Source organism: Camelus dromedarius, chromosome 3 (genome assembly GCF_036321535.1).
Source record: "Camelus dromedarius isolate mCamDro1 chromosome 3, mCamDro1.pat, whole genome shotgun sequence".
Taxonomy (NCBI): Eukaryota; Metazoa; Chordata; class Mammalia; order Artiodactyla; family Camelidae; genus Camelus; species Camelus dromedarius.
In genome coordinates, this window is record NC_087438.1 from 79,729,459 (window position 1) to 79,756,855 (window position 27,397).

The following is a 27,397-nucleotide window of genomic DNA, read 5'->3' on the forward strand; positions in this document are numbered from 1 at the left end:
TTGACCAAAGACTTGAATGGGATTCTGGTTTCTGCAGGTTTCTGGATGGCTTTCCCTGCATGGCTACCTCCTTTTTTATAGCCTGAAAATTCTAGCTGTCTGGGTCTCTCTGAGTATCCATCTGTCTCCTCAACTCAGTGAGACACCAGAACTCTACTTCAGTTCCTTTTCCCTGTGCTGCAGTTTAGAAATTACTTCCAGGTAGAAAGACAGCATGATTATCGAGTTCATCTTGCTTGTTTCTCTTCCCTTGGGAATCATAGTCCTGTTATCTAATGCCTGAAAACAGTTACTTTGTTAGATTTTTTTTAGTTGTTGTTACCGAAAGACTAATTCTAGCCTATACTATCCATCCATGGTAGAAAACAGAAGTCTTATTATCTCCCTATCTGGTAATGCTATTAATTATAAAGTTAATCCTCAATCAGCTTCATGATATGTTAATTTAATTTTAGTATTTATTACATTATATACTTCAAAGCAGGCAGTGCATGGAAAAGACCCCAAGCTTGGGAGCTGAAGCCAAGGTTCTGGTACCATCCCTACCACTTACTTTTTACCTAATCACTTGCATAAATTCCCAGGGCATCAGTGTTCACATCTATAAATTAACATGGTGGAACTCTCCAAGGTCTCTTCCAATTTTGAAATTCAATGAAAGATAGAAAGTTTAAGTCCTATTACTGTAAGTATCCTTTAGGAATACTTCTTGCATTTCTGATCATGCATTTTCCTTTATAAAAGATAAGGAAAATGTAGAAATGTTTAGAGAAAGGAAAACAGAAAACTCAGGAGGTAGGAGTGACTGGTTAATATGAAATGGCTGGAGAAAATTAAAATATTATTTGGGACAAATTAAGGTGAGAACAGCCTGATCTAAACCAATCATTTTGTGCAGGTGTAGAAAGAGTGAGCAGTGAATTGAAAAAGACTTTCTTCCAGTCACTGTTTATGCTAGGAAACCTGGCACAGTCCTTAGGGTATGACACACAAGAGAGAAATTTGAGTAGTATTAGGAAAGAATTTCAAAGTCTCAAAACAAGTTCAGTGAACTCAAGTGCCAGGCACATGATATCGTTGGTGTCACAGAGAAAAGAGGTCAGTTCACCATCCTATAGAAGTGTTGAGCCCGTGTACTTCATGCGGCTGACCAGTTTTTTCTGGGAGATTATTTGCTCATCAGAGGTTTAGATCCTCTATCCTTTGAAAAAAAAGAGTAACTAGCATATTGAAAAAGCACACCTCATACATAGTTCAGTAAAAATGCCATCATTTTTCTCCTACTGTCCTTTTATAATTTAGCCTCTGGGGTAATATTTCCTGCTCCTGCATGAATACTCCACCAGCCCATAATTTCCTGCTACTTCTTAGGTAACAGATGATCTATGGTCACTAAGTTACAAATACTGTTCAGATGCAAAAATTTAGAATATCCAGTCCTGTGTGATACTCAGAACTTTGAACTTAATTTACTGTTAAATCTCCCTTTCTCTCCCTCCAACCTCACTTCTTCAAGCTTGGGCTGACTTCAGGATAGAGGTCTGCAGTAAGGTAGAGGGTAGTGGTCCTTCCATCTCTCCACCTCCTATTTCTAGTCCTCCTCTTCCATCTTGAGAGCTGTTGTTTCAACCCTATCAGGTCCAGTGGGACTTGGGGAGACAGGTAGAAGTGACACACAGGGCAGTTCTTGTTTGAACCAGTACTCTCATCATTTGGTCTCCCTCTGATCTAGCAGAAGCCTTTTCCCTTGAGATGTCATTTTCCTGGACTCTTCAGAGTTTTCTCACTGTTTCTCTTTCTTCTGTAATTCTCTTGTCCCTGCAGGATGCTTCTCTCATTTCTCTGTTCTGATGGTCACTTGTAACTCCTTCCTCAATCCGTAGACATAGAGCAGTGTATCCCAAAGCTCCTCCAGGTGGCTTTGTTGGACAGAACCCAAGACAGTCTTCATACTGGCTCATTCTGTATCTCAGGGCCCACAGCTCTTCCAAGGAACACTCATCCATCCCTTGCGCAGGACTGATGTGGGTCCCATGAAAGCAGCCCTCTCCTGGTTCTGCCTCCACAACAGTCAGCAAAATTCCTATCTGTTAGGAGTTCAGCTCCAGCCATGGTCAATCTCAGCTTTCTCAAGAGTGAATTAGGAAATCAAGCCCTTATCTCATCTTTTGAAAATATTTTCTCCCATTCCATAGGTTGTCATTTTATTTTGCTTGTGGTTTCCTTTCCTGTGCAAAAGCTTGTAAGTTTAATTAGGTCCCATTTGTTTATTTTTGCTCTTATTTCTATTGCTTAGGTAAACTGCCCTAGGAAAACGTTGCTGAGATGTATGTGAGGTAATGTTTTGCCTGTGTTCTCTTCTAGGAGATTTATTTTTACTTGTCTTATGTTTAAGTCTTTAAGCCATTATGAGTTTATTTTTGTGTATGGTGTGAGAGAGTATTCTAACGTCATTGATTTACATGCAGCTGTCCAGTTTTCCCAACACCATTTGCTGAAGAGACTGTCTTTACTCCATTGTATGTTCTTGCCTCCTTTGTTAAAGGTTAATTGACCAAAAGTTTGTGGGTTCATTTCTGGGCTCTCTATTCTGTTCCACTGATCCATATGTCTGTTTTTGTACCAATACCATGCTGTTTTGATTACTGTAGCTCTGTAGTATTGTCTGAAGGCTGGGAGGGTTATTCCTCCAGCTTCATTCTTTTTCTTCAGGAATGCTTTGGCAATTCTGGGTCTTTTGTGATTCCATATAAATTTTAATATGATTATTCTAGTTCTGTGAAAAATGTCCTGGGTAATTTGATAGGGATTGCATTAAATCTGTAGATTGCCTTGGGCAGTATGGCCATTTTAACAATATTGATTCTTCCAATCCAGGAGCATGGGATATCTTTCATTTCTTTAAGCCATCATTAATTTCCTAATCAGTGTTTTGTAGTTCTCCATGTGTAAGTCTTTCACATCCTTGGTCAGATTCATTCCTAGGTATCTTATTACTTTGGGTGCAATTTTAAAAGGGATTGTTTCTTTACTTTCTAAACAGCTCAAATGACTTAATAAGAAAAAAACAAACAACACAATCCAAAAATGGGCAGAGGACCTAAACAAGCAATTGTCCAAAGAAGACATACGAATGGCCAATAGACACATGAAAAAATGCTCAATATCAGTAATTATCAGAGAAATGCAAATCAAAACTACAATGAGGTATCATCTCACACCAGTCAGAATGGCCATCATTCAAAAGTCCACAAATGATAAATGCTGGAGAGGGTGTGGAAAAAAGGGAACCCTCCTACACTGTTGGTGGGAATGTAGTTTGGTGCAGCCATTATGGAAAACAGTATGAAGATTCCTCAAAAAACTAAAAATAGACTTACCATATGATCCAACAATCCCACTCCTGGGCATATGTCCAGAGGGAACCTTAATTCAAAAAGACACATGTACTGCAATATTCATAGCAACACTGTTTACAATAGCCAAGACATGGAAACAACCTAAATGTCCATTGACAGATGACTGGATAAAGAAGATGTGGTATATTTATATAATGGAATACTACTCAGCCATAAAAAAATAATAAAATAGTACCATTTGCAGCAACATAGATGCTCCTAGAGAATGTCATTCTAAGTGAAGTAAGCCAGAAAGAGAAAGGAAAATACCATATGATGTCACTCATGTGGATCCAAAAAAAAAGACAAATGAACTTATATATAAAACAGAAACAGACTCACAGACATAGAAAACAAACTTATGGTTACTGGTGGGGTAAGGGGGTGGGAAGGGATAAATTGGGAGTTTGAGATTTGCAGATACTGACTGGTACATATAAAATAGAAAAACAAGGTTATACTGTATAGCACTGGGAACTATACTCAATATCTTGTAGTAGCTTATGGTGAAAAGAATATGGAAATAAATATATGTGTATTCATGTATGACTGAAGCAATGTGCTGTAACACCAGAAATTGACACAACATTGTAAACTGACTATACTTCAATTTAAAAAAAAGAAAGAAAGAAAAAGAAGAGTGAATTAGGCACCAGCCTTTAAGTCTCTCAGCCTCAGGAAACCGTCCACTGCTTTCCAAGAGATCTTCAGCCACTAGCTCCGGGTTAAAGAGTTACACCTCCTCCCAACCTCTGAGGGCAGGAGGGCTTGGCAATATAATGTCGCTGTCCACCAAGGAATCGTCTCTCTGATCTCTTTTGTCTATGTTCCCTGACCCTTCTTCTATGTCCTTGATGGAGCTGAGAATCCCAAGAGGAGCCCAGGGGTTCTCAAGGCCATTTACTTTCAAAATCTTCGTGACATGGTTTGGCACCTTTCTTTGGAATTTTACATCCATTATGTTTTGTTGTCTGGTAGAAACTTCGGTTTTAAGATCCTATTACACAAGTAATAAACAAACATGATTCATAGGCCAATCTTTGAACCACAGTCCAGTGATGTAACATCTGTCTTTACTAAACATTTTCATTTCTGAGTGTTGTTATTGTGTTAAAAAAAATAGTGGTGGGGGGACAACTCTCCAAAGAGTTTTACTTCATCCTTGACTAGCTATGGTATTTAGTGCTTCTTAACCAGAGCTGTAGGCATATGGAGTTTATAAAATAATTTGGAATGAAATACCTTACTGAATGGATATTTTTTAGATGGTAGTAAGTAGGTCCCCAAGGGCATTGTGTCTTGCCTGGTAAGACCTTCTCCAGCACAAGAAAGTGGAGAGCCCCACATTCTCTGGCTGTACAAGAGGGCAGGAAAGTGGCTTTGCAATAGTGAGCCACTAGGAGACAGATTCTCCCCAGTTAACTCCCTCACCAGCTGACCACTCTAAACCCAGACTTCACAGGCACTGTAATAGCATGTTAACAGTGAGGTTTGAAGGAAAGAGAGGGTGGTGGATGGTTCTGTTTTCCGAGGTCAGGATATTCTTACAGGGTTGTTTGAGTCCAACACAGAGAGAGAAGGGAAATAAAAAACAGTCATGGGTCCCGATGTGGCATCACCAATTGTGTTTGATGCTGGCTGGCCCTGACCTTTGCAGTTAAGACTGAGAGCCAGAGAGGCTGTGTATTGTAGGGATTTTTCCCTTTTTGTTTGTTTGTATAAAACCAGGGAGGGAAATAGTTGAGTAAAATCCAAGAGTTTCTTTTATTTCACTTCTCTGGAGATCTAAATCATGGAATTGGAAGGACTTGCTTGATGCTTGATCTGTTAAAGCAATAACTGTCTAAGCTGGTGTCCCCTAGCCTTTTTGAACCTGTACCCGCTTTGGTGAGCATGAACGTTTCCCACCTCCTTGAACAGTCTGATTTTCTCCCTCCTCCCCACCTTGCAACCTCCCCAAGATTCATGTGCTTTGGGAAGTCATGGCAGCAGAGAAGATATTATCAAGCATTACTTTCTATAGTTTCCTTTACAAAAACAATAGGCATTTGTTGACTTTCCAAATGTATGAACACATATTATGTAATTGAACGTGCTTTTTTACTTTATGTTGCACTTTTCATGCCAACAGAGTGCCATTTGTACCAAGTGTCTTGTGATTTCAGAAGGCTCATAGATCTTCCCAAGGCCATGTATAATAAACTCCCAAGGGCCTGTTTCTTCCAATCCTAGATGACTCAGTCATGGCCACCTCATGGGCTCTTATTTCCGTCCTGTTGGAGTCTTCATCTCTGTTGGAATCAGTTTTCGAGTTCTGAGTGGACTTAGAGATCATCTAGTCTCATCCCTGCATTTTTTAGAAACAGATATCCAGAGAGTTTAAGCAACTTTCCCAAAGTGACACCATTATGTTTACACTGCAGAGCCTGAGTGACAACTCAAGTCACCGAATTCCCTGCTCATTTTTCTTTTTACTATGTTGTCAGTTGCTTAAGTTTTCTCTACTTTATCCCAGCCCTTTTAAAGATAGCAACCAATACTACAAAATAAATGAATGCCAGTTTAACAAACTATGCAGAAATACTTCATATTCTTTTGTATATACTAGTATCAAGCTATGTTTACAGTACCTCCAAGGCTGAGAAAATATTTACTTAATTGCTATGAACCTATATTTTTGCTAAATATTTTAAATAACACACAAGAAAAAAATACACAGCCCCTAATTTCTGGTAGTTTAAAATTAATTGGGGAGACAAACATAGGTTATATTCAGCTTGTGGCCAACTGTCATCTCTGGAACCTTTTAAAATGCGTTTGTAATTAGTGATTTCCACCCCTCCCCCTGCCCCTACTCTGTAACTCATCCCCCCTTGAATTCTTCTGCAGTTCATCTGTACCAAGAACAATCTGTGAGGTTAGAAGGAATGTAGGAGAATTCGAAGGTCATTTATTGCTAAGTTAATTACTAATAATATAAAAGTTAGGAAACGTACCTTTCCTACGAGAAACGGTAACTAGTGTCATTATTTTCTAGATGGGGATACTGAGGCTCGGCAAAACTATGTGAGTGGTTCAGGACTGCTCAGTAGTTAGTACTAGGTGGAGCAGAGTCTTGTAGCCAAAGTGGCTGGTGTCAGAGCCCACAGGCCTCCGTTCAGACCATGAAAGCAAGAGTATAATAAAGTGGGGAAAAGCAAATAGGACAAAATAGGCTTGTGGAAAATGACAGTTTTGTCCCAGTGAGGTTATAAGCACATCAAACAAGCTGCCTGTGAAAAGCTTTTGAACATGCCTACTGTTCTGTGTGTTCTTCCTAAGGCCGTGTGAAGTTTTACACGAGCGGGGCCCTTATCGTGGTGGAGGGGGATTCAGAGAGGTGGATGATGGATGGACCGCAGTCTCAAGATATCTTTGCTGAATTCGCCTTCTGTTTATCTCAGAACTGGGTCTGAAGCAAGAGTAAACACATGAGAGACATAAAGTCTCAGGACCTTAGGAGAAGAAAGGAATTTAGCATCCACAGTTGTCATCTAAAAACAGTTCCTAGGTCACAGAGTCTTGGAAAATGGGATCATGAGCCCGCAGATTTCTTGGGAGGAGAAAGTTGTTCTCTAGGACCCATGCTTTTGCCAGAATCGGGCAGGGTTTATAGAGGGTGAACCTGGCAACTCCTTGTTTTCTCAGGGTACTCTTGTCCCTAAAATTTTCCCTATAAATCACCAGTGCATGGTGGGATAATGTCACTTTTTGTATATTCCCATGAGATGGGGCAAGGAGCAGTATGGACCTGATAAACCTACCCATATGTAAATGAAAGTTGTTTTGTTCAGTTGGCACGTATCCATATTGTTCAGCTCCAAGGGTGTGCAAGATAAAATTTTTTGTGAAGTGTTCAACCAGGAAAAAGGGAGAACGTGCAAGAAAGACAAAAATGTAGACATTCTTCATCTGACCTGCACTGTAGTGGAGGATGAAAGCCATAGATCCTCCCCAAAGAGGTAATTCTAGCTTAAAAATTCCTTGGTTCTCAAAAGCCTGGTATTGCATATTTGTTATATTTTTTCCTATTTTGTTTGTAAAAGGCAGATGATGTAATGAAGTAATTTTTTTTTTTTTTTGCGGTTGAAAATTAAAGAGTTCTTGTGTATTTTAGGTCTTACAGGAATTCTAAGGTGCAGCGAGAACTGGAGTGTGTTTGTATTACTTGGTGGGGAGCCAGGAGGTGAGGGGGAAACATTCCAGCTCCTGCCTGCAGATAATTATAAGCCATAATCCCTTAATACATATATATATATATTTGCTTCCACTGGTTTGAGATAAAAATAAATCAATTTTTCCAAAAATGTATTTCAGGGCCCTGTTAGCATCTCAGATGGAACCAACATTTGCCAGGAGTGTTTTCCCTTGTTTTGATGAGCCAGCTCTGAAGGCAACTTTTAATATTACAATTATTCATCATCCAAGTTATGTGGCCCTTTCCAACATGCCAAAGCTAGGTAAGTAATGTTTCGTACTGTTTTATATATATATATATATATACACACACATATATGCATATGCATATGTAACTATTATATATGATGTATAATATGTTTATATAAATATATGTTTATAGATTTGTATTTGTATTTTTTATTTTGTCTTATTTTTTTCATTTCCTGAATAACTTTAAAACAAGGCTAAGACAGGTTAAGCTTTTAAAGGAAGTTAATTTCCAAGACACGTTGAGTAGATCATTGTATTATGGAACACGGATATGGCAAAGGTCAGAAAAGTGGTGCGTTAATCGAGTGATTCATGTTTGGCAAATACTGCCCAGAAGGGTGCTACTTGGCAAAATTCAGAGTTTTATCTTTATCTTTTCCTTTCTTTCTTTCTGTCTCTTTTTTTTAAATCAAAACAGATTATTATTTTTTATTGAAGTATGTATTTTTATGTTTTATATATTAATTATGTATATTACATATTTTTATCTCTGTACTGGATTTTATATCAATAGATTTCCTAACCAGTCCGTTGAGAGTGTATTATAATTGTACTATGCTGTAACTGGGGAGGGCAGTCACAGGGGACGTGTTAGCACCGACATCTTGGAGATGGTAAATCCTGATTCTTATATATGAGGAGCTGGGGACATTATTCTGTCCTCATACATTGGCAGCCTGTCTGCCCATTGGTTTGGGCTTCAACTGTTGATCTTTACTGATAACAAGCTAGTGGACTTAGTCTGAATCTGGTTCACAGATGTGGGTTTTGTTTTGTTTCTTTTGTTTTTGGCTCACAGTACTTTTTTCTTTTCATTGAATTAGTACCTGACTTTAAAAAATTCAGAGATTTCTCATAGAAATCAAAATTCTTACTTTTTTGGACACTCAGAACATCTAACAACACTGGACCTGCCCTTCCTATGTGCCGGTGGTAGTTGCCGCTGAGAAGAGGCTGCCCCCTGCAGCCTGAGCCTGTGCGCCCGCCTGCCACGCTCCCGCCAGTCCCTGTTAGTGTGCAGCGGCCCAGTTCACGTCAAGTACCCGGCCCTCACAGGCATCTGAGTTTGTGACTTCAGGCTTAAAGACTCCAGCTTGCCTCCACTGATAACCTGCCTGAAACCAGAATTGTGCCTTGTTGACCTACCGTGGGCCTGGGAAGCTCTAGATTAAGTGCTGTGAGACCCAGGCTGGCCTAGGAAACAGCAGTAAATGGAAAAGAGAGCAGGCAGATCACAGGCCTAATTTACAGTGCTCAGAGAGTTGCCCTCAGTCAAGACCATATTATTCAAGGTGCTAATTCAGGACCAAGATACCGTCCTTCGACCTTCCTAATACAGTGTTTTGTTTTGTTTGGAGGGGGAGGTAATTAGGTTTATTTATTTGTTTGTTTATATTTAATGGAGGTACTGGGATTGAACCCAGGACCTCGCGCATGCCAAGCATACCCTCTACCACTGAGCTATACTCTCCCCTCTCCTAACATGGTTTTGAAGACTTAGGGTAGAGAAATCCAAACTGCTGGACTATGGGGAGTAGTTGGGAAGAAGCAGTTGGCTGACAGTTGGCTTGACAAATTATTTCAAAGGTTTTGCTTAGATGTTATTGCTAATTATTGCTTATCTACAATGATTTGGACTAAAATCAATTTCTGTAGGTCAGTCTGAAAAAGAAGATGTGAATGGGAGCAAGTGGACTGTCACCACCTTTTACACCACGCCCCTCATGCCCACTTATTTAACCGCCTTTGCTGTCTGTGACTGTGAGCATGTCAGCAGGACTGAGCGGGGCAAGGAGGTGAGTGGGGGAGACTCTCCAGGTATACGGGGATGTTTGTACTGGCTATAGGGTGCCATCCACTCCTTCTGCACCAGGGCCTATGCCTACCACCCCGTCGTCCCCTCCTGGGTCTCGCTCTGACTTCCCCCAAGCCCTGTTAAAGCCCTCAGCGTGGGGTTGCAGACTGGAACGCAGCAGCTCCCACTGTGGCTCTGTGGGGGGTTTCTATGGAAAGGCTGCACATTAAGCCCCCTCATGTCAGGTTCTGAGCCCCCTCTTCCCAGGCTGTCGCTGTCTGTCAGAGCACAGGAGAGAACAGGGAAAGCGGCCACACTGCCCCTTGAAGCTCAGGTTTACCTGATGTCTTCCTCGCCTACGTGTTAATGTGGCCTTGAAGCCGGGGTGCTGCTCTAAATGTCTACCAGCCACTATGGTGTGGAAACCGAACACCCCAGACTGACACCAGCCCGGACGATCGCTCCGGCTGAAATGCGTGCAGGTTAAGTATCAGCCCTTTCAAGGAGCAGGCCTGCTGGGTCCCTCAGCTCTGGGGGATGAACACGTCCCCAGTTGTGTAAGTAGGTACTCGGTCCTGAGACACCTAGGCTTGTTGTTTTTGTTTTTTAAATTGAAGTTTAGTCAATTTACAATGTTATGTTAATTTCTGGTGTACAGCATAGTGATTCAGTTATGCATATACATACATATATTCCTTTTCATGTTCTTTTTCCTTATAGGCTATTACAAAGTATTGAATATAGTTCACTGTGCTATATAGTAGGTCCTTGTTGTTTATCTATTTTATATGTAGTTGTTAGAATCTGTGAATCCCGAACTCCCGGTTTATCCCTCCCCACCTCCATTCTCCCCTGGTAACTGTAAGTTTGTTTTCTATGTCTGTGAGTCTGCCTCTGTTTTGAAACACCTAGCTAGTTTCACCCAATTATGCCTCATTACATAATGATGCTTAACGGAAACATCCAGGTTATTGTAGCAGTGCTTTATGGACCGGTTCACTCCTGACACTCGAGGGTGGATGTAAGTAAGGCCAGTGCTTCAGGCCCGGTTTTTTCTGGTCAGATCGGTTTCACATGGCTGAGGAGAATCAGGCCCTACAGCTGGCCGAGGCTCTCTCCTGGACCCAAGATCTTCGAGGCTTGTGCCACTGACCTGTGGAGACAAGGAAGCTGTGGCTGAGCCAAGTCCATCACAGGGGGAGAATCACTCAAAGGTCCTTCTCTGAAGGATGAGTTAATAACACTGTGTTGGATGCAAACCACAGCTCATTATCTTCCTCAGCTGTTGGCTCCAGCCTGATTTCCCTTATTGAGTAATCACTCAGTCGATCCTTAATAGTCGCAGATATAACACTGGCCAAGTCAAACATTCATGACGTGTACTGATTGATCTCCTCAGGGATGATTTGTAAGCCTATGCTTTGTACCTGGCGTGAAGAAGTGGGCCCGGAACTCACAAGTGACCCAAGGTGGCTGTCAGCAGCCACATCGCAGTGGCTTGTTGCTCTCAATGCTGCTGCACAGTGAATAATCCTTATAAAAGGATCATGTCTGTTTCTTCATGAAAGATCACCCTGGAAAGAAAGCCAGCTGCCATAGAAGCAAAGAGGAAATGGAATATGCCTAAGAAAGTAATGGTCTTAGCCAGAAAACTGAAATTTGGGATGAGTTTATCAGTGGAATGTTGCGTTTGGCTGTGGCTCAGCTCTAGGGAAGTGAAGGAGTCCACCATATACTCTACGGGAGAATCAGAATGTATTCTTGGAATAGTATCCAGACTCTACAAAAATGACTCATTAAATAAGAGAGAAAAATATAGCAAAGTTGAAAATGTGGTTCATGCGTGGCAGGAAGGTAAACGTCAGAAACACATAACTAAGGTTGGAAGTAACATTTTTGAGTAGAATTTAGCACAGATGGGCATGTGTAAAGATACTCTCTTAGATGTTGAGGCCCCTGGGTCTCGGGAGACCACTGGGACACAATGGTGGGCTAGATGTGACTCAGAAGGAACTTTATGGCCACATCTCCAAAATACTCCCCACCTGTTTGCGATCCTTGCTGCCCTGCCTCTCCTCCCCCGCCTGGCCCCACCCCCCAGCTTGAACTCTTCATCATTTGCCTCCCTCTCAGCTTAAAGAATGGTAGTTTATGGGAAGAGCTTTGTAAACCGAAAATTTATGTACAAACATGAATTGTTACTGCCTTTGTTTCCCAAAAGGCTACAGTTACTGCACACACATTATCTTGACCGAGGGGAGAGGTGACTGTCATTTCCACTCAGTGGTGTGGGCTTTGGTTTAGATGTCTGACTTTGCCTCGGAGGTTAGAGCTTGAGCAGGGGCAGGGAAGTGTAGTTCCTGGGATAATGAGCAGCACGAGGGAGGCCAGAAGGCGGGAAGGGCTTCTTCAAACACAGGTGGTTGCATTTTGTGAAAGGGGAGCGTTCCTGAAGACCTCACGTAATTCAAAAGTCACACAATTCAAGACAAATTTTCCAGCAGAAACAAAAGCAGAGTCAGGTGAACGTGTTCTTGGAGCGCAGCAGTCTGCACATATTGTTGTGCTGCTTTTCACTGTCTTAGCATTTTCTCTGTTTTGCAGAGAAGTTCTTTCTCAAATTAACTGTACTTACATCAGGACAATCGTCTTAACTCCCTCATCACTAATTTTCATTCCAGGGTCACTGAGTCTCATACATATTTTTTCTTTGGCGTTAACACTAGCAACTCCATTTAAAAGTGCTCGGATGGTATTGCTGTAGGGGATACAGTGATTTCATATTAAAATAACAATGGATGTTAAAACAACATCAAATTAGTCACCAAAATCACACAAACAAGTTCAGGCACCCAGACAGCAGGACGGGTTATGTCATTAAGCTAACAAAATGTGGCAAACGTGGGCGCGTCATAAACAAAGACTGTAATTTGCTTGCTTCAACAACTATAAAATCATAAGACTTTCGATGAACTTTTTTTAAATTAAGGAAATTAACTTTATTGCAAGTTTTGAAAATAAGATGGGATGATTCAAGATTTTGTTAACAAACAAACCATTTTAAATTTGCATGATTCAAAGCTATTTGATACATTCCATACCGTTTCAGCCCCACTAACTGCACAATTCTGTTTTGAATCATTGGAAATATGTCCTGAAGAGGGAAGCAAGGATCCAAGGGGCCCTTGCTCTCTAACAGGGAATCTTCCTTTTCTGTGGGGGTAGGTATCTTTCGAAGTTTAACATGTTATTGCAGAAGATTGAAATAGCATGCTGTCTGGGGGCCCACTGTTCACAACTTAGTCAAAAGCCTTCTGGGCTTTTCTCACTGCGTGGACACATTTAAACATCTTATTATGCAGCTTCTTCTGAAAAGTTTTTGGCTCGAGAGCATCAGGGAATTGGAGCCAGCAGGCGACCATGTTCCAAAATCACTACAGCTTTTCCTAATTCTTGCTTAATTGTTTCTGTTTAGATACGCATCTGGGCCCGGAAAGATGCCATTGCAGACGGAGATGCAGACTTTGCTTTGAACATCACAGGTCCCATCTTCTCTTTTCTGGAAGATTTATTTAATATCAGTTACCCTCTTCCAAAAACAGGTGAGGCATCTTCCCTTACAGTGCATTCAGTTTCCTATTATGGGGGCCCTGGGCTGAGATCAGAGGGTCCCGTGGGCACTTTGCTATTTTTGCTATTTTGGAATTAGCTGCACTGGCTTTTCATCATCATGTCCTACACCTTCCTGGACACACAGAAGACTGTCTGTTCTGTCTCTGCACGTGCCATATGCCCAGCAGGTGCTTAGCGAGCTCCCAGGCTTTAGCTGCCTCCTGGGCACTCAGCTGCAGCCCACCTCCTCCAGACTCTGCCTTCTCTCTGGCCTTTCCTCTCAACACTAGTGTGCAGTGCAGTGTCCTGCATTCTTTTAGCAGGCTTGTGTGAGTTAGTCCAGCTCCCTTCAGTAAGATTTGTTGGTTTTTAAAAAAAATATTCTTTAGCTGTGAGTCATTGGATTAGGACTTGGGGGGTCCCATCTGTGAATTTTAAGATTGGAATCATGTGTGAACATAATATGATCCTTGAGGAAATATGTAAACATTTTATTTCTTGTAGATCTGCATGGAATGGTCTTAAAATTGTCTGAGCCACTCAGCTCAGAAAGTTGTTCAGTGTTTTTTCTCTCTAATTTGAGGGTATCATGTAAATGGATTTTGTTCCTCTGAGAGGTTAGTTGAGTCTTAGGAGAAAAAATATATTCAGCCTATACTGGCAGATGGTGAAGAAAACAGGCAGTAAAAATTTGGGAGCTTGGGCCTCCTGAACACTGGGGGAGCCAGGTGCTCTGCAGCTCGAGCCTTCTAGCTAAGGAGGCACAGGGAGTGAAGGAACAGGAACAAGCCTCAGCCCACTCATGGGTCCCAGAGGGGATACCTGTCTTTTTGACAGCTGGAGGAAGCAGGAGTCTGGGCAGGGAGACCAAGTTTCTATCACGTCTGTGGCTAAAAGGTCTCAAGATGACCCTTGTCTAGGCAAGAAGATTCCCATTTGTCTTTATTTGGATACCGACAAGTTCAGAGCTATTCTTAATATCCTGTTCTGTGAAAGCATCTCCATCCAATCAGTCATCTCTTTATTATCTCTACTTCCCACCCCCCTTATTCTCCTGAGTTTGCATCACCATCTCAACCACAACAGCCTCATTTAGTTTCACCACCACCTTCCCTCTTGCCTCCTCCAATCCATCTTCCACACTGAGGCTGGAGGGATCTTTCCAAAGCAAGAACTGATCAAGTTACTGTCCTCTCTATAACCTCTCTGTGGCTTCATATGGCCCTGAGGATAAAGTCCAAACACCATACCCAGTCTTTACAACAGTGCATCTCTGGACCACCTCTTGGGGTTTTAGGCAGTTCCTCAGAGTGGGAGCGATGCTCTGGCACCACCTCTATCCTCTCCTGCACTTTCATCTTACTTTCCTCTCCTCCAGGCTCTTGTACGTGCTGTGTTCACATCCTGCAGTACCTTTTAACCAGCTGGTTGATTCTTGTATTTCTCAACTCAGTGCCCCTTCCTCCAGGAAGTTTTCCCTGACTCCCTTTCTGACACTTAAGCTGAGGCATCTAAGTATGCCCAAAGTTAACAGAGCATTACCTGGTGGAGGCAATGTAATGACTTGGATACACTTAACTACACACTGTCAACTTCAACCAAGTATAAAGTCAACTTAAATTACTGAACATAGCGTAGCATAAACCATTCATTAGGCAAGTGTAGCATGGATTTTAGGAGTAATATTTCTTCCATTAGCAAAAGAAAATTTTAAAACTTTTGTTGTTCTTCTGTTTTTAGAAGTAGTAAATGATCACACTATAGAAATTTGGAAAGATAGGGAAAAGCACAAAAAAAAGGAAGCAAAATCTCCTGTAATGCTACCATGCAGAGATAACCATGGGTGGCATTTTGGTATATATTTTTCCAATGCCTCTTCATCTCAATTTCTGTATTTGCTTCTTTGCTTTTAACAAAAATGTCACCATGGAATTGAGACTGTTTTTGGCCTTTTTTTTTTTTTTTTTTTGTAAGTTAACAGTCTGTAGCAGCATGATCCATCTAACTATTTTTTTTATTCTCATTTTTAGGACATCAGATGCCTACATATCAATTTGATAAAATAATTTAATTCTCAGTAGTTGAGCATTTAGACTGATTCTACCTTTGGGCGGGCACTTTTAAAACACTAAAGAAAACATAAGGAAATGTTTACAAATATCCATGCTATTTGCCTTAGTAGAAATTCCAAAAGTTGAAAGGATAGGACATTTTTAAAGATTATGAAGAATTTTGCTGAGTTGCTCTAGAAAAAAATTGTACCAGTTCACATCCTCAGCAACAGACTATGTGTCAATTTACCTATACCTAATTATTAATATGAATTATAGCCAGTACTAATTATTAATCTTCTCATATGTTTGAAAGATTAAATGATATCATTGTTTTAATTTTTGGTTTTGATAACTAATGAAGTTGACCATTTTAAATAAGATTTTTGACTGTTTAAATGATTTCTTTAGTGAATTGTTCACATTTTTGTTTTTTCTTTTTGATGTGTCAGAGTTCTTTAAATATTAAAAAATATTGTCTAGTTGTGATACATATTGCAAATATTTTTCCCAATCTGTGTTTTGCCTTTAAAATTTGTTTATGGTGTTTTCTGGTGAACTAAAATATTTAATTTTAAATAAACCTTATTTTTTAGAGCAGTTTCAGGTTTACAGAAAATTGTGCCCTAAATATAGAGTCATGGTACACCTCCTCTCCCTCCCCTCATCCACCCCCAGTTTCTCCTGTTGTTAACATGTTACATTGGGGAATTATTACTTTTTATTGTGATTGATGAACCAGTATGGTACATTATTACTAACTAAAGTCCATAGTTTACATTAGGGTTCACTCTTTGTGCTGTACAGCGCTATGAGTATAATGTATCTACCATTACAGTGTCATATGGAATAGTTTCACTGCCATAAAAATCCCCTGTGCTTCACCTACTCACCCTCCCCCTTTCCCCCAAGTCCCTGACAACCACTGATTGTTTTTTTTTTTTTTTTTTACTGTTCCTATAGTTTTGTCTTTTCCATATGTTATATACTAATTGGAATCATACCATACATAGCTTTTTCAGGCTGACTTCTTTCACTTAGTCGCATACATTTAAGTTTACTCTGTGTCTTTTCATAGCTTGATAGTTTATTTCTTTTTACCACTACTATTGTATGGTTGTATCACAGTTTCTTTGTCCATTCATTTATTAAAAGACATCTTGGTTGCTTCCAAGTTTTAGCAATTATGACTAAGGCTGCTATAAACATTCATACGCATGTTTCCGATACAAGTTTTCAGCTCATTTGGGTAAATATCTAGGAGCTCAATTGCTAAACTGTATGGTCAACCTATATTTAGCTTTATAAGAAACTGCCAAATTGTCTTCCAAAGCGGCTGTACCATTTTGCATTCCCACGAGCAATAAGTGAGAGTTCTTGTTGTTGCACATCTTCTCCAGCATTTGGTATTTTATTTTGAATTGGCATGTAGTGGTATCTCATTTTAATTTGCAATTTCCTAACGACATACGATGTTGAGCATTTTTTCATGTGTTTGCCATTTGTATAGCTTCTTTAGTGAAATGTATTTAGATCTTTTGCTACTTTTGTAAAGTTATTTTATTATTGCTGAGTTTCAAGCTTTCTTTATATATTTCAGATAGAGGTCTTTTATCAAAAGTATTTGATTTCCGTATAGTTAAAACAATTTATTTTCTGCCTTCTGTCTTTGGTATTAGTCTTTAAAGCCTCCTTTCCCCTCAAATTGTAAACATTCACTGGTATTTTCTTTCAGTAATATATGATTTCATTTTGAGATGTTTGTATCTGGAAGTCTCAAATTTTGAGGAAGAAATGATTTCATTTTTCCCTCCGTTTAAACCCACTTAGATATAATTGCCTTGCCGACTTTTGACAGCCGTGCCATGGAAAACTGGGGACTGTTGATGTTTGATGAGTCATTATTGTTGCTGCAACCAAATGATAAACTAACAGAAAAAAAGTCTGTGATCTCCCATATTGTCTCCCACGAGATCGGACATCAGGCATGTGGTAAAATGTTCTTTCTTATTTCACATGAAGATATTCTCCAGCTGCTGTACCAAAAATAACAAAACCCTGCCGTATACCAAATTTTAAAAAATTACTTGAAAAGCGAGCCACTGAATGAAAACAAGGAAGGATCTGTGTAATCAGATCCCGGATGGATCCGAACTATTGGTGATGGATCATAGTGGTGAGAACTTACCGTCCTTCCACTGGTCATGTATTCATATCTGCAGAGCAACTCTGTTCTACAGAGTTTCTCTTCAGGAAAAGTAAGCCAAACAGAACTATGATTATTTGCTTTTCGTTCCATCTTAAAATAGGGATATTCAAAACAGTCACTGAAAGATATCCACATTTCTTCAGTAGATGAAGTTACAGGTTAAAGGACTGTAGTCAACGTATCGGTGTCAGTGACATGAGCAGTAATGAATCCTCGAGCTATAGACCCACAGGTGATGCAAACAAGCTGTATTACATTAGATCTATGTACTTTTAGGTTGTGATTTTTAGCAGTTTAGTTATTTGATTTGATGAAGAATCTCACATCTGCATTTTGACCTTTATCAGTACAAGTTTGTCAAGAAAGAAATCATCTAAACTTTGAAATTGTTATCTTCTTGTTATACGGACCCTTAAGAAGTTTTGGAGATGAGTGATTTACTGGGTTTGAATAACACCCTGTTATATAATCAACACACACTTTCTCAAGTTTTGGTCAGTCACCCCAAAGTGTCATTTTTCATTATAGTCTAAGTGACACATTGTTTTGGAATACAGGCTGCTAACTATTTGTACATCACAGCTATTATAAGAATTTGGTTAAATACCAGGGTGTGGATTTGTTGGTTTTGGAAATTACTGTGTTTTTCTTTCCTGATTCTATTCATCATCCGTTTGACACTTTCTGTTAAGCTCAAACAGAAAATAATTATAGGTGGACCACTCTGCAGAACATATGAATACTTGAGTGATTTTTACATGGTGCAGATCAAATCATGTCCTTAAAAACACAATAACTGCTTACAGAAAAATCCTGTTGTAGTCTGTTTGGAGTATAAGATGCTGTCGTTAGTAGCTGTTAAGTGAACATTTAGGACTTCCACTTTAACTGAGCATACTTTTGGACAAAGTGGCAATTTAAGAAATGCTACTCCAGCTTACCTTATTTTTCAACATCACGGTTTTAAAACAAAAATTGCTTCAGTCATTGGATGTGAAATGATTATTTTAGAGAAATGCATGACTGACATCTCTTGATGTTAAAACGCCAACGTGACTTTGGAGTCCTGGTTTCAAGTTTGACTATTGATAGCAAATCTCAAGTTTAATTGTGTCTCTGACCTTACATTTGCTTAACATGTGATTACAATAAATATTGCTGAAATTGAATTTAAGAATGTTCTTTTTTCTCCCAACTCCAAAAGTGGTTTGGAAACTTGGTTACCATGAGTTGGTGGAACAATATATGGCTCAATGAAGGTTTTGCATCTTATTTTGAGTTTGGAGTAATTAACTACTTCAATCCTAACTTCCCAAGGGTAAGTATGTCTGTTAAATTTATTTGAAAATGGATAATGTAGGGGGTGAGTATAGCTCAGTGGTGGATGCATCCTTAGCATGAACATGCTGGGTTCAGTCCAGGACATACTCCATTTAAAAAAAAGAAATTAAAAGATTTTAATTAAAAAAAAGAAAATAGATAAAATACAGACAAATACAAGCAATATTAAGTTATCTCTAATACCAGAGATAATCAGTGTTATCTTCTTGATGTGTTTTCTTTTTCCAGGCTTTTATTATTGTAAATATTCATAAAAATGAGAAGTACACAGAAATATGTAATGCCTTTCCTACTTCCTATTATTTCAAGAGCATTTCCACAGATCATTAAATCATTTTTGAAAGCAAGATTTTTAAGGGTTGCCTAACATTTTATCATATCACCTTGTAAGGTGTATGTATGTAACCTTTCCCTACTTGTTAGATTTTACGTTATTTTCATTTATTTCTACCTAGACTGAATTTTAAAGCACTTGTAATCAGTCGTCTGTGATTTTACTAATAAGTGATATGCTATATTATATATTACATATAATATAGCTGATATTACATATAATAGTAATAGATATTATATCTATTATAGCTGATATTCTTTTGCTGTTTTAAGTAAATAGTAATATGGAAAAATAAGTTTATCAATATGTAAATCTTATTATTTTAACTATGAGTTATATTTATTCTTTTTCATATCCTCTTTCATTACCGGTTGCTACAAGCCATTGACTATAGTTCCCTGTGCTATACAGTAGGACCTTGTTGTTTATCTATTCTGTACATAGTACTTTGTATCTGCCAGTCCCACATTCCAGTTTATGTTTATATCAAAATGTACTTCTGATATTTTATTTACAGTAATTAGATGGTGCTTTCAGAATGGCATGATAAAGCCAAATTGATTTTATTTGATTGAAGTGTGTTTACGTGTTTATATTTAATATCTTCTTTTGACACTGACCTCACTTCTTCACACGGTGCCACAGGTCCTTTTCCCCGCTCTGCTCCTGCCTCCCGCCATTTCTCTGATGCTCAAGCTTGTTCTTTCTGCTACCCTTCGCTGGCCTCTTCTCATCTCCCCTTCCAAGTGTTTTCAAGGCTCCATTGTTGGCCTCTTTTCTCCTCTCCCTACCCTCACCCATTCAGAGTGTAGTGACATTTGAAATGCTGATCTCCTCTGGCCAGATCTTCTTTACAAGTTAAATTTATTCACTTTGGAGGAGAGTCTAAGATTGTGTTTCTTTCTATTATATTGGTTGTAAAATTTCCCTCTTTTATGAAAGGATGGAAATGGTAGATAGATATTTGTTTTTGTTTTTGTTTTTTTGTTAATTAAACCGTTGGCAGAATAAAAAGTTGACCCACCTATCTTGGCTCCACAGAAACTTAAAAAAAATCCTTTTTCCCCTGTTTATGAAATTGCAGTTTCTGGAAAGCACTGACGTAGCAGCCTCAGTTCCATGTCACCCATCCTACCCTTTGTGAATATTCTGTAAAACGCTCACCGCCCCACAGTCCAGGAGCTCTGCAGTGCCTCAGCTCTTCCTCTCCTGGAGTGGACGTCCTTATGTAGATCAGGAGAATGCAGCGTTGAAAGGTTAATTGACTTGCCCAAGGTCATTTGCCTAATTGAGGCAGAGCTGTGATTATATTCCAATTATCCAGGTCTAGTCTGATGAGGAGGATAAGGATGATAACACTAATACTGTATTTACCATTCATGCACTGAGCACTTAGGACTTAATTGCCTCGTAGTGTGAGTTCTATACATATATCATCTTACTCAATCTTCAAAATAATCATATGAATGTAGTTGTTAATGTTTCTATTTTACTTGAAGGAAACTGAGGCACAGAAGCATTAAGTAAGTCATTCAAGGTCTCACAGTTATTAAATGTCACAGATTCAGATTCAGTTCCAGGTGAGATTTGGTTCCAGGTCTCTCTAACTGCAAAGCCCATGCCTTTATCCACTGTGCTCTGTAGAGAAAACACAGGAGTGTTCTTGTTCTCCAGGAGCTCAGAGTGTGTGTGTGTATATATGTTCATTATATGACTCTTTTCACATATATAAACTTTATATACATACAGTAAGTCTCGGTTGTCTTCAAAGGTCCTTTCCATATACTTTACATCTAAAAAATTATTTCTATCTCTTTTATAAAGTAGCATTTACACATGGTTAGTGTCATCTGTAACTGTTTCTGAAAGCATTTGATTATGTCCCAATTTAACTCTGCATTTAGAGTCAATAGGGAAAGAATTTCCATTCCCGTAAAACACCTAGGGTCTTAATTAAATAGACTATATTACTAACATCAATCAGTGACCTCTTAATGCAAGTAAAATGGCTAAGATTTATCTGGGAAGTGTTGGTAAAAACATATGACCAACGTTTTTGATAGTCTAAGATGGAAAGATTATCTTCTTTTGCACCATTTAGTTATTTCTTTTATCACTGACTCCTAATCACTCTTCTCTGAGCCTATACTTCTCAATCACTTGTGGAGCTGAGTGAAGCAGAACCCTTACCAGAAGAGCATCAGATCCTGGAGCTTGAGAAAATTGCCCTGAACTTCTTTGGTTTTTAAAAGTTTAAGGCTTTGTTTGAGTGATCTTTGAGAGATCAAAACTTTGTCTTCTTTTTAATCTAGTCACTAAATTGAAATTGAGTAAAGGGCATCACAGAACTATATGCAGGAACAGATTTCCATTTGTTCTAATTCTGGTCTAGTTTCAGCTGAAAGCCATTAAAACATGAGACGAACAGGTCACGGTCGGGGTATGAGTGAGTGTTCCTGCAGCTTCTCCACCGCCCTTTCTTCGGCTGTGTCTTCTCGTGTACCTCGACTATTCTTGGCTTCCCCTTCTAGCATTCCTTCAGAAAGAAATGGCCCTTGTCGTGTGTCTAAGAGAGATCTAGTCTTTTGGAGAGTTTTATACTTGCTAAAATGTAATAAACTGCCTTCTCTTAATGTATGAGCTATAAACTGCAGTATCCAGTCTGTGGATTTATTTCTAGTAACTAATATTATTACATCCATATCATTATGAATTTGTAAATCTGTCATGCTTTTGGTTATAAATGTTCATGTTAGAGAGACTGATAAATTTTAAGGGATTACTAATCAACTACCAATGAAATTCTAGAGGATTAAAGCCACCAACAGCAGATACAAACTACTATATATGAAATAGATAAACAACAAGGTCCTACTGCATAGTACAAGGAACTACATCCAATATCTTGTAATAACCTATAATGAATATGAAAAAGAGTATATATGTATGACTAAATCGCTATGCTGTACACCAGAGACTAACCCAACACTGTAAATCAACTATACTTCAATAAAAATAAATACATAAATAAAAGGACCCAGAGCTGCTGTTTGCTGGAGGACATGTCTGGGTGGCCGAGGACCTCCTTACGGGAATATAGATGGTTCTCTTGGAAGCCACATTAACTTTTCAATTGATTTCTTTAATTGAAATAAGAACGACTACAGAATGGGAAGGAAAGTATCCTAGAGTTTTGTTATTCAAGGAATCCTGACTTATTCGGCTTATTGCAGCCCAAAGAGGACTTCCCAATTATTGATTTTTCCCCTCTTCAGTGTTAGTTTTTGAAAGGATTTTAGGAACATTGAACTTTGTGTTTCTGTGACACCTCGGAAGGTAATGTGGCTCAATGTTTTCCTTTCAGAATGAGGTCTTTTTTTCTAACATTTTACATGATATCCTCCAACAAGATAATGCCCTGGTGTCTAGAGCCGTCTCCATGAAGATGGAAAATTTCACAGAAACCAGTGAAATAAATGATCTCTTTGACCTGTTTACTTACAACAAGGTAAAGTCAGTCACATACTTTCTTTTGTTCTGTACTCTTGCAGAAAGCTGCATAAAATGGATTCTAAGGGTTATAGACTAATGTGCTACTACACAGCTTTGGTACAAAAACCTTAATATTATTCAATAGATGGATTTCAGAAAACATAGTTACATCAGTTCTTATTAGTAAACATTAATCAACCCACAATAGGTGCTCAACACCATCCACCTTTATAAATACAGGCTTAGATAGCTTGCTACTTTTAAGGTGCTTGGTAGAAATTTGTTCTTGTGTCAACTGAAAGAAAAACACACAACGTAAAAGTTGTGGTTTAGTTTTATTTGGGAATCTTACTGAGGACTATAGCCTTGAAGACAGCCTCTCAGATTGCTCTGAGAAACTGCTCCTAAGAGGCCAGGTTTTTGCTGGGAAAAACACTCTGTCAAGCATAAAAAAGTTACTGCTAATTACAAAGAACAAACATCTCAAGTTAATGATTTTAGTACTTTTTCTATGTATGGAAAAAATGCAAGAATCTGAGGTCATTGAAATTTTTCCTTAGATATGTATCTTAACTATGTAGGGGCTGGTATATCAAAGCACAGAATCCTTCATGTTTTTCTCCATCCTCAGTTCCCTTCTGGGTGCACTGTCAGTGGGCAGCAGTGGTGGCTGATGTCTTGATCCTTGTAGAACTGGAAAGGCAGGCAGCATCTTTTCTTTATGCTTGTCATGTGATTATCTCAGCCTAAAAACTTTTGTGTACCCTGAACTCTTCAGATGTAGGGCATCTGCTCACCTTTTACTTAGTAATTAATATCAATCTACTATTTTATTAGCACATTTGGCAGTAACCTAGACATTCCGCTGAAGTACACAATGCAATCAGGAGCATAGTCCAGAGTCTTACATGTCGAATGGAATGTGTCAGTATTTAGATACTGAACTTTATTCAAATAATGGGCAGCTTCTTATGTCCTAGGGAGCTTCTATGGCCCGGATGCTTTCTAGTTTCCTGAATGAGAAAATCTTTATCAGTGCCCTTAAGGTGAGTTTACAAAATTGTTGTTACCTGATAGACAGTAAACATAAATTGCTTTGGCATGCTATTTATTTTGACCTTAACTTTTCTATTCTTACAGTCATATTTGGAGACATTTTCTTACTCGAATGCTGAGCAAGATGATCTGTGGAGGCATTTTCAAATGGTAATTGTCCCACTTCCAGCCAGATTTTTGCTGAGCTGTTCTGTATGACACAGTGTAAGATTGGGAGGCCATATGTGTATGGAAATGTCCCAGGAAAACAGTCTTTCCTTGTTTGTGACACTCTCTTAAGTCAAGGGTTGCTTCTTCAATCTTTACCACTGTCTTCCCAGTGCCCAGAAGAGAGCTTGCACATATTAGGTCCATAAATATGTGTTCACTGAATGAATGAGTGAATGAATGAATGAATGAATGAACTAAGGAACCATCCATATATAGAGAGTTGAACAGAATTAAATTTGGCCCATAATATCCACTGGGAATTACTATATAAGGTGTAGGAATTTATAATAGGAATAGTAGGAATAGGATAGCTGTGTGATTTCTTTTAGGAGATTGCTACCTCAAAAGACTTTGATGATAAATATCTGCTTTTGTGATGATTTTTTTTAAAACAGGCCATAGATGATCAGAGTAAAATTCTTTTGCCAGCAACAGTAAAAAGCATAATGGACAGTTGGACACACCAGAGTGGCTTTCCAGTTATCACCTTAGATGTATCTACTGGCATCATGAAACAGGAGCCATTTTACCTGGGAAAGGTTGAAAATCAGACTCTTCTAACCCGCAAGTAGGTCGATTTACTCCCCTGTCTTCACTTCCCTTGGGGTTGAGCTCTGACCACATGGAAACCAGCCTGTGGGTGAGGAAGCACAAGCCCTCCTGGGTACACACTCTTCCCTGGGGTGACTGGGATGATGACCAGGTGCTCCACACAGGATGTCACTGGGGAGCTCAGATGAGCAGAGCCCCTAGAGTTCTGAGCAAGGCCAGAGACCTGCATTTAGGGATTCACGCAGCACTCCTCCCCTGGGATTTAGGACCATGCCCACGACCAGAGCTTCGGGTGTCATGTATTCTCTTTTGTCCTTTAGACAGCAGTAATGAGTTATCCAGAATTCTGTGTGAGAGGTAATAAGATAGAGGCTGGACGGCCTCATGTTAGTTGGGAGAAGAGGGGTCCTGTTGCAAGGTCATCTTCCCTTCCCTCGAAACGGAACTGAATGGTGACTCGACCCTTGAGAACTAGTTCTGTGCATGTCTGTACACGCATTCATAGCCATACCTAAAATATTAGAGTTATGGCCTTCAGATCCAAAATTCAAGCCTTAGGTAAGTCCTATTTAAAACCTCTGACTTTCAGTCGCCTTACCTATAAAGTAAATGTAATAACATGTATCCCAGTTTGAAAGATGAAATGAAATAATATGTATGAAGTGGCTCAGCATTCATCACTTTCTCCTTCCTATCCCTTCTCTTTCTTAACTCGTTAGATCATTTTCAACTATTTTTGATAAAGTTTTGATCCTCATATCTCACCGTAATAAGTATCAGCACAAATTAGTAGTTCATTTTCATATACCACCATGAAAATTTTCAAATAATCTCACTCCCTTTAAAACCCCAGGGGAGAAGAACGAGAGATGCACAGGTCCCTTCTCACTGCGATATTCTGAGACTTTTGAGGTATCCTTAGCAATCACTTAAACATAGACCTTCAACTCAGAGTCTTTGAGAAACTAGACTTGAAAGCATCTGGACAAGATTGAAAGTGTTGCCCAAATTCAAGCAGTGTGTCTCTTCCGATGACTAATGTCCTCTGTGGTCAGCTGCTTCCTCCAGGTCACGTCCACCGATGTGGGAAGAATGCCGGCATTCAGTAAATATGAATAATCCGGCTAATCTGTGCTGAACACTTTTCAGATGGGGAGAAAGTTTGAGGTCGAAAAGCATTTTGAAATGCTTGTCAAGCTTTCTCTTCTTAAATGATTCTTCTCCCTTCTTGGCACGGATGGATTTGGGTCTGTCTGCGGCATTTGAATGACCCCTGAGTAAGGCCAGGTGGCTATAATTTAATAAACACAGGCCTTGAGACCTTCAGATACAAGAGTCTTAGTAGTTACCTTAAGTTATAAGAAGAAGCAAATCTGTAAGACACAGCAAGAGAACAAACAAATAGCCAAAGCGAAACTGGCTTGTAAAAACAACAGCGAGTAATTCTAAGAGCCAAGTCCTCCATACCCACAGGGAATGACCAAAGAGTTCTAGTTCTGTCTGTTATTTTACTCTCTTTCAATATTGGCTCAGAGTTTATGTGCTTATGTGTGAACATTAACTGAATTTTTAATTTTTTTCCCAAAAGTGACACATGGATCATACCTATTCTTTGGATAAAAAATGGAATTACACAGTCTTTAGTCTGGCTAGATAAAAGCAGCAGTAAGTAACAAATTTTTAAAAATATCTTCACATGTATATGTGAATATATATGTATATGTGCGTGTGTATAAAGTCAGAGAACAAAATGTTGAAATGTCTGTCTTTTGAAATGCTATCTTGTGTAAAAGTAAAATATTATATCATTCTCGTTGAACACAGAGCTTTAAAGAAAAGTTTCAAGTCAAATCCATTATATGTGAAAAAAATATAATGATATCGTAAGATCAGCACATAATTTAGAATTTCTTTGCTTTTTGTTCTGTTGAGTTTATTGTTTAGAATGATAAGGATATAGTGCAAACGTGTAGGGAAGTATTTTTTAAATGTACCACTTCAAACTTTTCACATATTTCTTTGTAGAAGTATTCCCTGAAATGCAAGTTTCAGATTCTGATTCTGACTGGGTGATTTTAAATTTGAATATGACTGGATATTATAGAGTTAACTATGATAGGCTGGGTTGGAAGAAATTAAATCAACAGCTTGAAAAAGATCCTAAGGTGAGGCTACTTTTTATACTTTTTCTGAAATGTCATTACTGCTGCATTCTCTAGCCTTTAGAGGTGGACCCTTCACTAACCTGTCTGGTTGCCACCTGACCCCTTTTGCCATCCCTCATCCCAAGGCATACTGGATTTATTTTCTTTATTCTTAGGGGAGGTTTTGGTTGAATATATTGTGTTTTTAAACATTAATCTCACTTTTCCACAATAATTTTACCTTTCAAGGTAAAAATCAGAATAATTTCCTGTTAACCATTAGTTATTGTGATCTTAGGCAAGTTGCTTAAATGTTCTACTTCAATTTCTTCACTTTAATGTGGGAATAATATCATATCTTTCTTATTCATTATAAGGATTAGAGACAATATAGGTAAACATATACTTAAAATTTATAAGCCCATAATAGGTACTCAGTATAGATACATGCTAGAAATTATTAATTTAAAAAAATTATATACTCATTCTCCCTCAAGGGAGAGAACTTAATTTACAGGGTATCAATAATAATTCAATTATTACTTTACATTGTAAAACAACTCTAAATTGTTATGCAATAAATAAATCCTAAAATATTGTCTAGTTCTAATCAGTCAGATTTTAATTTGTTGAATTAAACCAAGTCTCCACTGGTGGAGATGGATGCTGACTTAGAAGTGTATGGAGCTGGCTCTGCTGTGACATCTCGGGCAGT

At 38.8% G+C, this 27,397-nt stretch overlaps 1 protein-coding gene across 1 annotated transcript in view; it reads left to right on the top strand.

Moving 5' to 3' along the window:
• LVRN (laeverin) overlaps positions 1–27,397 on the top strand; it is a 57,264-nt gene that overhangs the window by 10,028 nt on the left and 19,839 nt on the right. The window contains exons 2-12 of the mRNA XM_031448856.2: positions 7,755–7,897; positions 9,543–9,682; positions 13,157–13,283; positions 17,175–17,329; positions 18,758–18,871; positions 22,593–22,736; positions 23,701–23,766; positions 23,861–23,926; positions 24,382–24,554; positions 26,127–26,203; positions 26,564–26,703. Of these exons, the coding sequence (XP_031304716.1) occupies positions 7,755–7,897; positions 9,543–9,682; positions 13,157–13,283; positions 17,175–17,329; positions 18,758–18,871; positions 22,593–22,736; positions 23,701–23,766; positions 23,861–23,926; positions 24,382–24,554; positions 26,127–26,203; positions 26,564–26,703 (1,345 nt within the window). The remainder of the gene's footprint in view (positions 1–7,754; positions 7,898–9,542; positions 9,683–13,156; positions 13,284–17,174; positions 17,330–18,757; positions 18,872–22,592; positions 22,737–23,700; positions 23,767–23,860; positions 23,927–24,381; positions 24,555–26,126; positions 26,204–26,563; positions 26,704–27,397) is intronic.